At 38.7% G+C, this 17,126-nt stretch overlaps 1 protein-coding gene across 2 annotated transcripts; it reads right to left on the minus strand.

The window, feature by feature from the left end:
* Nucleotides 1–2,254: 2,254 nt before the first annotated feature.
* Nucleotides 2,255–14,958, minus strand: LOC117300634 (heterogeneous nuclear ribonucleoprotein A3-like). Of its 2 annotated transcripts, XM_033784316.1 has the most exons (8): nt 14,833–14,958; nt 13,242–13,511; nt 11,641–11,851; nt 11,176–11,286; nt 10,007–10,210; nt 7,440–7,487; nt 6,088–6,201; nt 2,255–4,095 (listed from the first exon to the last, which is right to left on the minus strand). In XM_033784316.1, exons 1-7 carry the CDS (start codon nt 14,851–14,853, stop codon nt 6,119–6,121), a joined length of 948 nt encoding a protein of 315 aa, XP_033640207.1. In that variant the 5' UTR covers nt 14,854–14,958; the 3' UTR covers nt 2,255–4,095; nt 6,088–6,118. The 2 variants fall into 2 exon arrangements, with proteins under 2 accessions (XP_033640207.1, XP_033640208.1); XM_033784317.1 differs by lacking the exon at nt 7,440–7,487.
* Nucleotides 14,959–17,126: the final 2,168 nt, after the last annotated feature.

Consider the following 17,126-nt stretch of genomic DNA (forward strand, 5'->3'; position numbering starts at 1 on the left):
CCATTCAAAGACTAATGTTAAAAAGGGAAAGAAAGCCCGAATTCCATATGCTGATAACTATTTTCTAGTAATTACCAATAGTGTCCACTGCCTTTAAAGACAGTTGACACTATTGGTAATTGTCGAAGACCAGTCTTCTCACTTGGTGTATATCAACAATGCATACAATAACAAACCTGTGAAAATTTGAGCTCAATTGGTAATTGAAATGGCGAGATAATAGTGAAAGAAAAAACATCCTTGTCACACGAAGTTGTGTGCTTTTAGATGCTTGATTTCGAGACCTCAAATTCTAAACTTGAGGTCTCGAAATCAAATGCGTGAAAAATTACTTCTTTCTCGAAAACTACGTAACTTCAGAGGGAGCCATTTCTCACAATGTTTTATACCGTCAACCTCTCCCCATTACTTGTTACCAAGTAAGGTTTTATGCCACTAATTATTTTGAGGAATTACCAATAGTGTCCACTGCCTTTAAGCCTTACTTTTACTTACATTTTAAACAAATGTCTGTTATCAAAGAAAGGGGAAAAAACTGTAATGCGTCGTGGCAGTACTTTGGCCATACATGGCCCAAATTATTATAGGAAAGAGGAAACAAAGAAATTCGACAATGGAGAACAGAGATTGAAATTTCAATCTGATTCGTTATTTTATTGCAACCCATGATCAAAACTTACATTAGACAACATACAAAAGCTTGGAGGTAGTACATTGAAAATCATTGCTTAGTAAAATCAGGTTACTGACCAATTAATTACTGTGTAATTAAACCACTTTTGACATAAAAAAAACACTTTATTGGAAATAAAATGGCGATCGCATCTTGAAGTACATTCTTACCTGTCATTTTAAGAATCTTCGCTTTTGCCATAAACCTAGTTGTCAAACTTTTTCAGCTGGGAACAAAATAAAGAAATATTGGCGGTTAAAAAAAGCATTGCGGTAAAAAAAATAAACTGGTTATTGACCCGTGGAAACGTAGACCTGTCCACCCAGGGTCCACATGGACAAAATGTAATCCAGGGAGACTTGATCAGATTGGGCACTGGGTGGTCTGTGGAAGAGGCAGGAGTGGCAGCTCAAATATTGTTTTGTGTAGCAGAAATGAGGATACCAGTCACAAATTGTGCACATGACATTCTAGTTTGGCTGGTAACCTTACTCTGGTAAGCATAATTTTGTTAAATTGCTATAGTACATGTACATAAGCTACTTTTTGTGCTTAAGCAGAACTTTCAAATTGAACCCAGACTTATTAGCAGCTTCTCACTAGTTGGGCAGCCTGTGCAGAAATGCATCATGCTGACTGATGATTATCTGCGCTTAGCAACTTTTTTTCTTCCGCTCTCTTCAAATGTCTCAAAGTGGAAGTTGCCAGCTGGGGCCAATATCTTAGAGCCAACAATCAACCAACATTGGTAATTGTCAAGGACCAGTATCCCTGCTTTATGTGACCCAACATATACAAATGAAATAAAGGACCTGTGAAACTTTCAGCTCAATTGGTCATTGGAGTCGCAAGAAATTGGAATAGTGTACGACCTTGCGTTTTCACTGCTTTCTTAAAAATACAAATTCATGTACAGCCTATCTATAGAACGCTTACATAAGGCGAAACGCAACGCAGACGCTGAGCTCATGCGCTTGTTTAACGCACAAAGAACAGCCATCGTCCAATCATTTGCCTCCTTTGACCTCAGAGAGGGCCCTTTTTGACCGCAGTGAGAGCGCTTTACGAGTGAGTAACGTCACATGCAAGGGGTCTATTGATGCAAATATTCGTTATAAATACCAACCTGAATCTTGCCAGCTTCTGAAGTTCAGCGTCACTAACAGTAACTACCCCAATGATAAAACTATCCTGGTAATTCTCCGCTGAGCTCCCGATACAAAAAATTCCTCATCCCTCACTTACCTCAGTTAAAGTAGCGGACACAATTCCCCTTAGCTAAATGAAAGACCATTCAGTGGAAATATCACATTGGCTAGATCAATTCGGAAACGATCTCACCCCTCACAGGTACCCATTTACCCAAGTATGGCCAAGTGTCTAGCTCAGGGACACGACCAGGACTCGAACCCACACTCTGCGGAACAGAAACACCGGAGCTTGACCTCGATGCTCAAATTCGCTCGGCCACAACACCCTGGGGCAAGGCTCCCTTTTTTCAATTTCAGCAACTTTCATAACAATTCAAAGGCAATGTAAGGTATCACAGAAGGAAGAAATGAAAGTCATTGACCCTTAGAGTTGAAATTCAAATCCTTTTTGATTCTCTTTAACTTTGTAAAAAAAAATATAAAAAAATTGAGCTGTTTCTTGTCAGAGTCTTTTACTATTTTTTGTATTTATACCATCTGTCCTTTTGGTTGGTTAGTTGTTTGCAACCGGCGATTATATTTTCTCTTCTTTGTACAATTAGTCATAGATTCCTACATTGTATAAAGAATACAAGATGCTAACAGAGTGAAACTAACTTCTTGATTTCTTTAAAAGCTAAAACCCAATTCATGAACTTGAATCCCGAAATGGGACGTTACTTTTTTTTCTTGTACATCAAGTGTTTCACGACACTTCATTTTTATTCTAATTGTGTACATGAATAACAGCAACAATGAAATCCTTACATACGAAACAAAAAGTATAAAAAAAGTTTGAACTAATGGCACATGAAGCTCTACAATCAAGTACTGTACTACAGCTAAACACTTTATGACGCCCACGATAATCACCAACAAGTCTACACAATTTTTAAAAAATTTATCTGAGCAGTGAATTGAATATAAGGTGGTTTAGTTACAAGTCCGGTCATGATTGTCTTGGCAACTTTTACAAAATAAAATGTTTAAAAAGTTTTGTAGCCTTATCATCAGCATTTATATATCCGAAACTGGAAAATTGTTTTTGGAAAATGTGTCTAACTCTCAGTGGTTTCTTCTTCATGATCTGAAAGTGGAACATTACAAACAAGGATCTCTTCAACTTCTTACAAATATCTTACAGCAGAAAGTTCAACAGCTCTTACTAAAAGTTATTGATCTAAAAACAGAAAGCTTTCAAATTCTGATTAACTAATTCATCTTAAAGAAGAAGATTCATGGAAACATATTTCTGATCTCAAATACATTAGTTACAAGTTGTGCAGTTAAACCTGAACGTTAAAATGAAGGTTCCAAGATAGTTAACTTATCAATCTTAAAGCAGTTCCAAGGTTATTGTTAACTCTCTGAGAAGGTTCCAAAAATACTTATTAAGTTCTTGATAATATCAAAGGCGATTCCATGGTTCTTATTATGTTATTGATCTTAAAAGTAGAATACTCTCAGGTTCTTATCAACTTCTTGATCATAGAGTACAAGGGTTGATGGTTCTTAACAACTTTGTTATCTTAACTCTGAAGGTTCCAGGGTTCCTATAAACTTCTTGAACTTAACTAAGGTTTAACTTAAAGCTGAAAGTTCCAAGGTTCTGATTAACATCTTGACCTTAAAGCAGGTGATTGTCTTCTTGAACTTAAGGCAGTAGGTTCTCATGTTCTTATTGACATCTTGTGTTCACAGGTTCTTACTATCTTATTGTTCTTAAAGCTGAAAGTTCCAAGGTTCTTATTAGCAGGTGGTGCCCAGGTTCTTTTTAAGATGTTGTTCTTAAAGCTGAAATCTTCCAAAGTTCTTGTTTAAGAAGCTGAAATGTTCCCAGGTTCTGATTTACTTCTTGATCATAAAGCTGCAGATTCCAAAGTTCTTTTTTAAGATCTGGATCTTATAGCAGAAGGTTTCCAGATCTTAAAGTTGAAGGTTCCAAGATTCTTATAAACTTCTTGAACTTAGAGCTGAAGGTTCCCAGTTAGTAACTTCGTGTTCTGAGAGCAGGTTGGTGCCCAGGTTCTTTTAAAGATCTTGATCATAAAGTTGAAGGTTCCAAGGTTCTTATTAACTTCATGTTCTTAAAGCAGTCTGCTTGATTCACTGATTTGCTCTTAGGGTGCGGTTCTCTGTTTCTAGAAATCTTTCTGTATCGCATCAAAGTTCCAGGTTTTGGGAGTGACTTAGGGCTCAAGGAATGCTTACATAACCATCACATAACGATCTCTATGAAAGGAAAAAATATATAGAAATGATGAGGATTCGTCATGAACTCTTAGAGATCAGGCAAAACAACAAACAGCTTGGCAGGTTTAGAATGGTTTTGGTATAAGATAAAGTAGGAGCCGTTTTCAAATATTCAGTTTTACAAGGCCAGTACATTTGTACAAGGGGGAAAAGGGGGGGGGGGAGGAGAAGAAGGGGGTCGAGAGTTTTTTAAAGAGAACAAATTATTTTCACATATTCATTTACAAAGCCAGTACACACTAGTGGACACCATGTGTACAATTGGTGATATATTCCGACAATCCTATACTCTCTTAACCCTATGTGATTTATTAGCTAAGGTTAGGGTTGAGGTTACATGTAGGTTAAGGGCTTGGAAATTACACACTATAGTTGTCGGGACATCAGGGGCTGGAACATATACGGTTGTCGGAACATAGGAGTGTCGGAACATAGGGGTGTCTGTAGAAAGCGGTGTAGGAACATAGGGGTGTCCAAACATAGGGGTGTAGGAACATAGGGGTGTAGGAACATAGGGGTGTAGGAACATAGAGGTGTAGGAACATAGGGGTGTCGGAACATAGGGGTGTCGGAACATAGGGGTGTAGGAACATAGGGGTGTAGGAACATAGGGGTGTAGGAACATAGGGGTGTAGGAACATAGGGGTGTCGGAACATAGGGGTGTCGGAACATAGGGGTGTAGGAACATAGGGGTGTAGGAACATAGGGGTGTAGGAACATAGGGGTGTAGAAACATAGGGGTGTAGGAACATAGGGGTGTAGGAACATAGGGGTGTCGGAACATAGGGGTGTAGGAACATAGGGTGTCGGAACATGGGGTGTTAAAAACTGTTTGTACAAAGGGGTGTTGGAACATACGGGTGTCGTAACATAGGGCTATTGGATCATATAGGGCTGTAGCTGTAACATTGGTAGCTGCTAGCGACCCTTCTAAATGTGATTTTTTTCTAGCAACAAGGGAGGCTCGCCCTGCTGAAGTACTCCACCAGGGACTTAACGTGGGTACTTTATCACTTTGTTATAACCAGTTCAAAACAGTTTTTGAACCAGCGATACAACTATGCACAGTAGGTTGGTTCCAAATACATGTACTCAACTAGCATAGTCCAACTATCATCGACTAAACAAGGTGCGGCCTAACTTCATCGAATGATGGTCAACGATAGTCCTTGCACGGTTTTCGCCAGGGCCAGTCTGGTAACATGTGCGTGTGATGGGTACGTGTAAGAACTCTAGCATGGCGAGCGACAACAATAATAAGGACATCTGAGGGGTAGGGTCTAATGTGGGTAGACGGTAGCCACTGATAGGCTCGAGGAAAAAAATAGACTGGTCCCTTTCCATGCATTGATAATTTACACTATTGGTGTCATTGTGTATACAGGGCATCCAACAACGATGGCTACAATGGGATGAAAAGGTCTAGTACATGTACATGGTGACTCGCATTACATTGTGACCAGTCTCTTAATAATGTTCAGACAGGAATAAGAAACCAAACTTCCAAATCACAAACAAATTCAGAATTCCGTGCGTTCCTTTTAGTATTACTAAAGGCCGGTTTATAGTCGGTCGCGCGATGGGCGCTTGATGGAAATCTTGACGCGCAATCCTAAGAAACCACAGTTCCACAGTTTATAGTCATCGCTGAGGCCTATAAAACTGTGTTTTTTTATGATCGCTGCATAAAGATTTCCTTCGCGCGACCGTCACGCGACAGACTATAACTCGGCCTTTAGTATGAGGATTCTCAACTCCCCCCCCACTATTGCAGACATGCAACTTTCTAATTGCAAAAAAAGAATGTGGCCGATCACATTTAACTTTTGAATCTGAACCACTTCAGAACCACTGTAGTGGTTTCAGTTTTCTATGACACTAATTCAAAAAAGAAAAAGAGGAAATCTGCTGATCAGTTGTATGCCTGCTGACTGAAATCAATTTGTAGTTGAGCATTTTTGTTTACATACCTTAAAAAACCACTCAATGGAGTCAGCTGAATTAGTACGGGCGGTATCTTCCGCCGCCACCACGCCCACCTCTGTAGTCTCCGCCACTGCTGTAGTCAGCGCCTCCATAACCACCTAGTCCAAAATAAACATCTTGAAAGTGTTAATAATAATCTTGGGTGACTGGTGCCCAACTCAATATTTGCTCGGCAAAGAAATTTGCTAACAGCTTCCTTGATGAGTTTAGGTCCTGCTGATGCCACTACCAGTTTTACTGCATTTCTGAAGTGCTGTTAAAGTACTGTATGAACGACAGTTGAGCGAAACAGACATCGTTAATGTCATGCTTCTCTTCTGCAAAATGGTAAACATAAACAAACTGGCATGTTGATGTCATTAGTGCTTAGGTCTACTTGAACTTTAATATAAATTTACGAGACTTGATACTTCACAGAGGTGATTCTCCCTCTATATGCCCCATTGCCCCCTGGTCATTGCCTTGGTGCTCTTTAAAATGCAAAAAAATTGTTTTTCACCTCATCAGCGAGGTGCCTTCTGCAGGAAGAAAGTTTTTCTTGCTGCTCCAACAACTTTGTCTTTAAAGTGGCAAGCAAAGTGGTCAATGTTTAACAAAGGGGATGTCAAAGACATTTTGAAAGGGCACCAAGGCAAAGACCTGGAGCATAAAAGCCAACACCTGTGGCAACAGAGGCTTAAGTGTCTGTCTCATGACAAGCATGTTAACGCTATAAGGTCATATCCGAATCAAGCGACTTCTGCTGCGGCTACAGTCAAAGGCTGAAACCACAACATTGAAGACCACACTGTTAAAGGGGTTTGGGTACTTTTTGTAGGACACAAATCACAATTTCACCAGATTTAAATTAAACTTTCATGGTTTTGAAGATAATAATGGTAGAAAGCTTCCTTTAAAACATTACCTGCAAAGGTGATGTTGTTTTTGAGAAATGAGTAAAACAGTGTCAGGAAAAGACTAAAAATGTTTTTACATGCTCAACAAAATTTTTGTCTCATCATGGAACGAAAATAATTTTTGTGACTTGTTCTGCATGTTCTACTCATTTCTCAAAAAATACAGCTTCTCAGAAAGTAACATTTTAAATAACGTCTCCATCATCATCATCATCAAACCAGGAAGTTACTTTAAATTAAAGCGGGCATTGTGTTTTGTGTCCTACAAAAACTACCGAACCCTTTAAAATGATGCTGCCACTAGCCACAGCCACTAGCTACAGCAACTTGCCACGTCAAGTCAGACACGATCACTCAATTTAAAACTAAACTACACGCAAATCAGGGATTCAAATATTTTTGCAAAATATGAAACCCTTTTTTTTTGTTTTAGCCCTTACCGTCATAACCACTATATCCACCACCGTATCCTCCAGAATTACCCCAGTCTGATAAATAAAAAAAACATACAAAGAAATTCCCCTTATTTAGAGAAATTAAATAAATGGGTGAAATAACGGGTCAACTGTCATTTCTCTTACATTACTGCAAGAGATGTGTTATTCTCATGGATGTGATAGCCTATTTAAAAAAAACAATGAAATGTGAGCGCAAAGCATGAAATCTTGAAAGAATGCATCAAGCTTGTGAGGGGAAAAGCCTGATAACAAATAATTACCTTTTTAAAAACACTACTCTGCAATCACGGGGCATTCTGTATCGTTTAATCTTCATGCTTTTCAAAAATTAATCTACTTGAATAAAACAACTAACGGATTTCCAGTTAAAAGTGGCAATCCTTCTTAAACCAGGCACTTTCCTGCAAAATTTCAAATGCTCGTTGTATCGAATCATTAAGAAGAATAGAGCTTCTAAATACTTAAGGCCTATGATGAAAGAATTAGGGTTGGGATGTTTACCTGTAGAAGGCACTGGATAGGTTTGGTAATTGTCAAAGACCAGTATTCTCACTTGGTGTATTTGGTGTATCCAAACATACATATGTAGAAGCATGAAATAACAAAGCTGTGAAAGTTATGAATCAATTTGTCATTGAAGTGGGAGAAAAAAATGCCCTTGTTTGCACAAGTTTGTGATATCAGATGCCAAATAAAAGGCTTCAGGCCTGAAGTCTTTTAATATTTTGAGTGAGAAATTACTTCTTTCTATATAAAAGAAATTACTTTACTTCAGAGGGAGCCGTTTCTCACAATGTTTTATACACGTATTATCAACAGCTCTCCATTGCTGGTTACCAAGTAATTTTTTATGATAACAATAAAATGGACAATTACCAAGTGTCCACTGCCTTTAATAATCCCCTTCAGTTTATTTATTTAAATGTAATTTATTTATTTGATTACACATGTTCAACAGCCCAATTAGCACAAACAAAACAAGAAGAAATAATCAAGTTTAGATGCGAAAGAAAAACCCCCAACTCCATTCGCAATCGGGTAGTAAATTTTATTACAAATTTACCCTGACAAAACAACTACAAGTCAGTGAAATGTACAAAACAAAAATAAAACTTTGAATGAGAAAATACAAATTAACAAATTTGTATAGACTACCCAGCTCAAAGTGGCTACAACACTGGACTTACTCTATACTGAAATTTATAAAGACTGTTTCCTTCTTCAAATTTCTTCCAGTTGGAGGGTTTATCTTTTGGACACGGCGTGTCGTGGCCGAGCAGATTCTGATGCTGGACTCAACCTAAGGGCCCAATTTCATAGGGTTGCTTAAAGCCATTGGACACTTTCGGTAATCAGTATTATCCAAAGGCCCACACTTTGTGTATCACAACTAACATATAAAATAACAAACCTGTGAAAATTTAGGCTCAATTGGTCATCGGAGTCGGGAGAAAATAACAGAAGAATCCACCCTTGTTTCCGCACGTTTTAGCCATGTCATGACATGTGTTTAAAATAAATCTGTAATTCTCGATAATGAGAATTGTTAATGGTTTTATATTTTCTCAAAAAGTAAAGCGTTTCATGCAATAATATTTCAAGAGAAGTCTTTCACCATTACCTTCTGCAAACCCTGTAAGTTATTTGTAAATCTGTGATTTTTTTGTTTCTGTTCCGAAAGTGTCCAATGGTTTTAAGTACAAAATACTGTATACAAAGTCCTTGCTTAGAAATAAAAACGATTTGGTAACCAGTCACGTATTTTGGCTGGTAACCTCATTTTGGTAGGCATAATTTTAGTGTGTTCAGCTAGTTTGTGCACTTACGCAGCTTTATGAAATTGAATTTGAGTCCCGGCCAAACAGAATAACCATCAATGCAGCCTCCTTTGAATGGAACATAAAGCTGAAAGTCCCATGTATTGCGAAGTGAATGTAAAAGAACCACGTGCACCGAAAGAATTGACCCAGGTATGCCTGGTTTTATTGGCTGCATATTGCGCCACAGCACTAAGTAAACCATATGGTTCACTATGTAAAGGAACAGGTCTTATACTTTAAATCGTAGCTCCACCAATTGATACCTTGCAGGCGCTTTGAGACACCAACATCGGATGTAATAATGCGCCATTATATAACAACTGCAGTGACATTACTGCAAGATACATTCTGAACATGGTCAACCACTTTGGGAGTTGTACAGAATTGCAAAGCTATTGTAAGCGTGTCTGACAAGATACTTCACGGAGGCAACGGAGGCAATTGCCTCTACGCCCCCTGGTCAATGCCTTAGTGCCCTTAAACTCTAGAAATTGGTGCCCTTAACCAAGTAGAACATGTCTTGGTGCCCTTGCCCTTTTACAAAAATGAGCATACAGGCCTGCACAGGGAAGAAAAACTTCATTCTTCAAATTTCATTCAATTAAAAAGGACAAGACTGATGGACAATCTTCAAGCAATTGGAATATTTTCATAAGGGCACCAAGACAAAAGGCCACGATGAGGGCAGTCAAGAATCTTGATGATAGTAAACGCCTTTTCAGGACTTACCGTCATAGCCACCACCACCTCCTCCTCCGTAGCCACCACCACCACTGCCGTAGCCTCCACCGTACGAGCCCCGCCCGCCGCCACGCCCTCCACCACCACCACCACGCCCATAGCTGTCTCCTCCATAGGAGTTGTAGCCACCTCCGTAACCTCCTTGGTAGTCTTGCCCACCGCCATATCCACCTCTGCCGCCGCCACGACCACCTGAAACAATAAATAATTTGTAATAATAACCAGTTTATATATGCGCTTTTCACACCTGCAGGGCATCTCTAAACGCTTCCAAAATTAAATACCCATGTGGCCGATTTCACAAATGCTAGGATTAATCCTATCTCGAGCTAGGACGAGTAACTCGTCCTAACTAAGGATGGGTTCAATGCGTCCTACGCCCTCAGATAGGGAACTTGACTAGCCTAAGTCCCAAGATTAATCGTTAGTTGGGATGAGTTTGGTGAAATCGACGGCTGGTCACTGGGTCTTAATTCATTATTTAATTCATCTCAGCTCCCTGGGGAGTGGGGAGTATACAGCCTGTGCAACAAATATGCGCTACTCGGCTAAATCAATCATAAGAACCATCTCTGCCCTCACAGGTACCCATTTACCCCTGGGTGGAGAGAAGCAGGTAGGGACTGAAAACTAAAGCTACAAAGTGCCCCTGGCAGGATTTGAACTAGGGTCCTAAAGGTTAGAGTGTGGGGGACAAAACACCACTTCAGAAGCATTGGAGTCCATTGTCTCAATTGCTCCATTGTTGTTAAACAAAGTATACAGGTTGGCATGGCCAGTTGGCATGGCCGTTGGCATGGCCGATTGGCATGGCGGCTGGTTGTTAGCAAAAAAATCAATCGTTAACGTTAAATCAAATGTTAAAGGATTTCGGTACTTTTTGTTACACAAAACACATAATTTTTGTCTCTGAGACAAAAATTATTTTCATGATATTGTTTTACTAACTCAAGCTTACAACACTTTAGCAAGTAATTTTTTCAGGGAAGCTTTCTACTATCAGTATCTTCAAAACTGTGTAAGTTTAGTGTAAAACTGAAGACACTGTGTTTTTGATTTGCATTTATAGCTTTGTATAGTTTTCCAACCTTGGTTGGCTAAAACTCAGGCTGTGATGTTGCAATAGTAAGGTCTACATCGGAGATCTTTAAACTCACCACGTCCTCCACGACCACCACGGGAGCCTCCTCTTCCCCCAGATTCATTTTCTCTCGGCGTGGCTTTCTTAGCGACGATCTGGATACCGTTTATGTCATGCTTCTCCATGACTGTAACGAAAGAACAGAATCACATAGTTTGATCGTTTCAACGCTCAATCATTATTTCTTTTTAATACCCACTTGCCAGTGATTAGTAGATTTGGGGTGGAACTGGGATTAAAAAGGGTGCAACACAAACCCTAACATCCAGGGCTCAAGTACATGAAGCCTGTTAGGCATAAAAACTTGCTAAGCACATAAAAAAAACTTGCTTAACAGAAACTGGTTGCCAGCCAAAATTCCTACAACATCACAGATTTCTTACTTTATGCAACTTGGAATATACCAAGTGAAAGTACTGGTCTTTGACAACTACGAAATGTGTCAATTTCCTTGTAATATATCAATTGAAGGCATAATTACTTGCTAATTTGTCCACCATGTGGCGACTGGTCATCTCGATGAAAGCAAAGCCTTTTGGTACTTCAGTTTCCCTGTCTTTGACAACATCCACCTTGACCACTTCACAGCGGCTGCAGGAATTGAAGTAATCCCTCAGGTCGTCTCCGGTCAAGTTCTTGTTCTTGAAGCCGGCGACGAACAGCTTCTTTGTGACGTTGTGATCAAATTCTTGCTGAAAAGGCAAAAATCATACACAAAAGTATTAGAAGTTAAAAACTTACTTATCAGCAATCAATGGAGAGATGTTGATAGTATTAAACTTTGTGAGAAACAGCTCCCTCTGAAGTAACATCGTTTTTCGAGAAGTTATTTCTCTCTGAATTTTAGGGCCACTGATTTTCCGTTTCAGAAAAGTGCAAATTCCGTTTGGCAAAAACATGAATTCCGTTTCAGGCACAAAAAATTCCGTTTCATGTTTTTTTAATTAGATAAAAGGTTGTTTAATACCCAGGGACATACTTATAAAAATCAATTTGAGATAAGTTGCACTGTTGACTTCGTAAAATGTTCATTTGAACTGACAAATTTCAAAAAATACTTTTTTTTATAATTGTGGATTATTTTGTATACTGCTGTTCTAAAAAGGTTGCACTGTGACTGCAGTATCAATGCACATGATGTGATAGACTTGATTCCAAGTCTAAAACTGCAGTTGATTCTCTGCATCAGCCACATTGTAGTCTAATGACAGGAGTGTATCCACAAGAGGGCGCTGTTTCAGCATGATCAAAGACTTGGGAACAAGTCTATGGACGTGACCATTCTCCATCCACAAACAAAATGTCAGCCATTTTGTTTTCGCTTTGGCGACAGAATGTTGACAGTTTACGGTTTTATTTTAGACCTTTCCGAGATGAAAAAACATTGTATGTGTTCTTATAGATCATAGGTAAGCTAGTTTGTGTATTATTGTTGGTAAAAGAGAGGGAGAAAATGCAATTTGGGTGAACAAAAAATGTTTAAAACGTGCCGCGAATAATGCCCTTCGCTTAACCATGTTAACAACGTGTGTACATCATGTGTGTAAACATTGAGGATGGTGTGAAGTAGAACAGAATGATCCACGGTTACGATCTCGTACTTTTTAATGGTCTGATTTCTGATGCCTTTTTAGTTTAACAAAAAGAATCTTAATAAAGAATGCAATTTCAATAGTTTTGGCGTCAAGAAAAAAAAAAAAAAAAAAAAAAAAATCAAATTTTCTGAAATCCCGTTTTCCGTTTCAAAGGGCGGATTCCGCGAATTCCGTCCGTTTTCCGCGATCGCGGAAAATCAGTGGCCCTAGAATTTGATTCGTGACCTCTGAATTTGATTTTGAGGTCTCAAATTCAAGCATCTGAAAGCACACAACTTTGTGTGACAAGGGTGTTTTTTTCTTCCATTATTATCTCGCAAATTTGATGACCAATTGAGTTCAAGTTTTCACAGGTTTGTTGGTTAGTGCATATGTTGAGATGCACCAAGTGAGAAGACAATACCAAAGGTGTCCAGTGTCTTTAAGCGGCTCTAAGAAACTGGTCCAGGGATCCCCATATTTGAGCTCTAACATGTATAGTACTTACATCTCTTGGTGTAGCTCTCTTCACCTCGACTTCTTTTCCGTTGATGCTGTGTTTTTCATTGTTTTCTTCATTCTTATCAAAGACCACATTGTCAGCTTCATCTATGCAGCTCATTGTGACGAAACCAAACCCTCTGGATCTCTGTTCGTTATCCTTGATAACGACGCTATCAGTGATGGTACCATACTGTGAGAAGTACTCCTTCAGCTGTTCCTCAAAAGTCTCTGCTCTGCTCAGACCCCCGACGAACAGCTTGCAAAGCTTCTCATCCTAGGATGAAAACATCATTTACAAATCATTCAAATATAATTTTTATTTGTTTATTACACACCACAATAGATGGGTTGCAATACGCGTCGATGACGGCCATCTTTGATGTACTTTACGCTTGAAAAGTGCACGCGTGTACGCGCTGCGCGTGACTCTCGTGCAGTTTTTCCTGTTTTCACGGCAAACGAGAAAGTATGGTTTCCCGGTGAAGCCATACATGGAAGAAACATCTGCAGTGACTACAACAAGTGTTCTTTGAGACTCTGTGTATGACTCTATAGCCAGCAGTTGCCTTCATTTTATTCAAAATATTTGTTTATTAAATTTTTTAAATTACCATGGTAAATTATTTCTTATTATTTATAATAAAGTGTATAAATAAACAGTGATAATTGAATCAACAAGCTGATGTTTAAATTTTAATATTAATAATAGTATTGATACGAGGGTTACAAAATAAAAATATTAGAAAATGATATAATATTTAGACACATGGCTTCTTTAAGCCTCGGTATTTTTTTTAAGAATGCTCAGCAAAAGATTCAGTCACATGATTTTGATCATCTTGAATTGTGAATTGAAATAGCGTTTGATGAAACTTTTTCGATGGGCAAATATTTTTATATGGCCTCAACATTATGACATATTTTTGTACCTTGTAGTAGAAATGCCAAAAATACCAAACTTTTTGCATTTACAAGTGCAAATGACCAGTGGAGCCTTGCGTGTTTCTAAGTTTTGGTCAAGGGAGAGGAGACTCTTTGCGTGGCAAATAAAACCACACAATTTTTATCTAGGGAACTGTTTACATCGCGCACAGAGAGGTAAAAGATTTGCCACGATTTTAGGGACACCTCGAAAACAGGACCTCCTACGATACAGAAAATTTTGACATTTCGAAAAAGGAATACAGCGCCCCATTCAGTTACTGACTGGGTCTAGTTTTCAATGGTTTTCTTAAAATAAATAATAAACAGAAGAGAATAATAGACTTGTACGACGGCAAATGATGACCACAGTTAAAAAACAAACGCCTAAAACCCTAAGCCTAAATTATTAGTTATTTTTAGTTTTATATCATGGAGGTGTAACTACTAATTTGAAGAACGCTATACATTTTATTTTGTTGAAAAGTCACATGTAATTGTGCACACAAATTGCCAACAAGTCTTTGTATTGTCATTCACAACGACGAGTCAGTTCGAACACGATTTAGCAGAACTGCAAGCAATTTTCATCGGACATGCACGACCCAAACCACCAGATTCAGGCTTATAACAACGCCAATATCATTAAATAATTAGTGTCATCTTATTCTTACCGAATTGTTTCCCCTGTCCATGGTTTTCGCACGTGTTTCTGACGGCTTCTGAGGACAAAATTTATACAAAATGGGCGCTAAGCCGAAAAGGACCGGGGACGCGCTTGCGCTTTGTGTGTGTGTGTTGGACGGACGACCCCCCACGTTGTCTCATCAAGTTGAGCCCGGTCTCAACTTGAGTTGACGGCATACACCGCAAACTACCGTCATTTTATACCGTCACCTTGAAGCAAAACTATCTTTGTTTGGCATTCTAGATCACGGCCCAATTCTGCTTAGCAAAGTTCTTGGCTAAGCAAGTTAGAAATGACCAGGGTACTAGTCGCAACAATAGTAACGGTATATGAGTGACGTTTGTCTGGTACCCTTTTTTTGCTAAGCAACCGTTTTTTGTGCTAGCGCTAATCAGCTTTATGAAATTGGGCCAACCTCCCCGTTTTTAGATGTTGAAACATTCAGGTTTAGATAATGTACATGAACCAGAAATACAAAGCTACAGGTTTTGATCAAATTGTAGTAGGAGGCTTTGAGAAAATCATGCAAGGAAAATTACTGAAAAAAATTTCTGTGCGGAGACATACCCAATTCGAAAGATTTTGGGAAATGGGCCCCCTGAAACTATTTCTGAAAATAATGACGTCACCATTTTGCCCAAAAATCATTGATTACACTCAAGATAGCGGTTAGAGAGTTCAAATTAAGACCTGACAACTCGGTCTTAACATAGGGCTCTATGGTATACATGTATTAAGCATCAGTCAGGAAGATACATGTACATAAAATTATGTCAAGTTTACATTCAAAATCAGGGCTACTATTACAGGGCCCCCTACTCTAGGGGCGAGGAATTTATGCCCAGATGTAGACCTTACTCAAGACAAGACACTTCGTCAGCACTGAACAGTTTTTTTGCCTTTGTTTATTTTCAAATATCACAACATACAATCACAAAACATACATGCATTGAGGTACAATGGGTGAAGGCCACCACGAAAAACCCATAGGCTTATACAAAACGCTAGGATTAGTCCTATATCGAGTTAGGACGAGTAATTGAGTAACCCTTCCAAACTTAGGATACGGTGTGGCAGTTTCAACTTTCTGCGTGTTCAGTTTTGCGAATGACCAAATACGGTCACATTACGACATGCGACGCCTGCGAAAGTAGTCAATTTTTAGTGCCGTACCGAGTCCCGGCAAACTGAACACGGCAGAAGACTGAAACCGCCACAACGGAACTGACCTCGTTTTAAGTCCTAAGATAAATCCCAAGTTAGGAAGAGTTTGGTGAAATCGGCGCCTGGTCCCTATAGTAATTGGTTTTAGTTTATAACAATAATACCAATACCAATTGATGAAGTAACAATTCAGAGAAGAAATGTTAACTCGGCTTAATACTTGGTCAATGTAGTACACGTCCCATGTTTCATTATACAATTGGTGCACGATGTGACGGGGTCCATGGCGTTTTGTACACTCGAGGGGGAAAATGGAACCCGAGGCAAAGCCCAGGGTGCCATTTCCCCTCGAGGGTGTACAATACCTATGGACCCCAGTCACAACGTGCAACAATTGTTTTGTTATACCTTTGTATAATTGTTATTCCTCTTCTCAAAGTTCTGTTGTCATCTTCAAACATTATTAAGACAGAGCAATGCATAGCTGCGTGTTTCGTACAGCGCTTGAAATCGAACATACTTTATTATTTGTTATGTAGTGTAGGGTGTTGAACTTAAAGACACAATTTATTAAAATGATGATTGCACATGTACTAGTATTATAGCATATTATCTAAAAATTGATAATCCCAAACGCTAATGGGTAAAAATAAAATGTGATTCTTACCAAACACTAATGGGTAAAAAAAATGTGATTCTTACCAAGGCAATTAATAATTCAGCACAAGGAATTCAGCATAAGAAACTGTTGTAATTTTGATTAATTTAGCAGAGTGATTAATCTATGGTTTATGGTTTAATTACTTTTAAAAAGCATACCACTGAATTGTGCCACTGTTCACTATCGTTAAAATAATCACAATAATATTATTAAAAAGCTTTACAATAGAAAATACATACTAACAAATTTATAAACTCCAAAACAAAGGCCATGCAGATGTGCAATTGTTTTGGGTTTTTTGTCACAACTGGTGTGTAACACTGCAACCAATGGTTGCCCACCATTAAAAATGATTAAAATATACAATGTATTAAAACAAACAAATTATTTAATAGTAGCAGTTGCATAGACCTTATCGCAAATACCAGTGCGCAAGCGCAGACTGTTGAATGAGG

Source organism: Asterias rubens, chromosome 16, assembly GCF_902459465.1.
Source record: "Asterias rubens chromosome 16, eAstRub1.3, whole genome shotgun sequence".
Taxonomy (NCBI): domain Eukaryota; kingdom Metazoa; phylum Echinodermata; class Asteroidea; order Forcipulatida; family Asteriidae; genus Asterias; species Asterias rubens.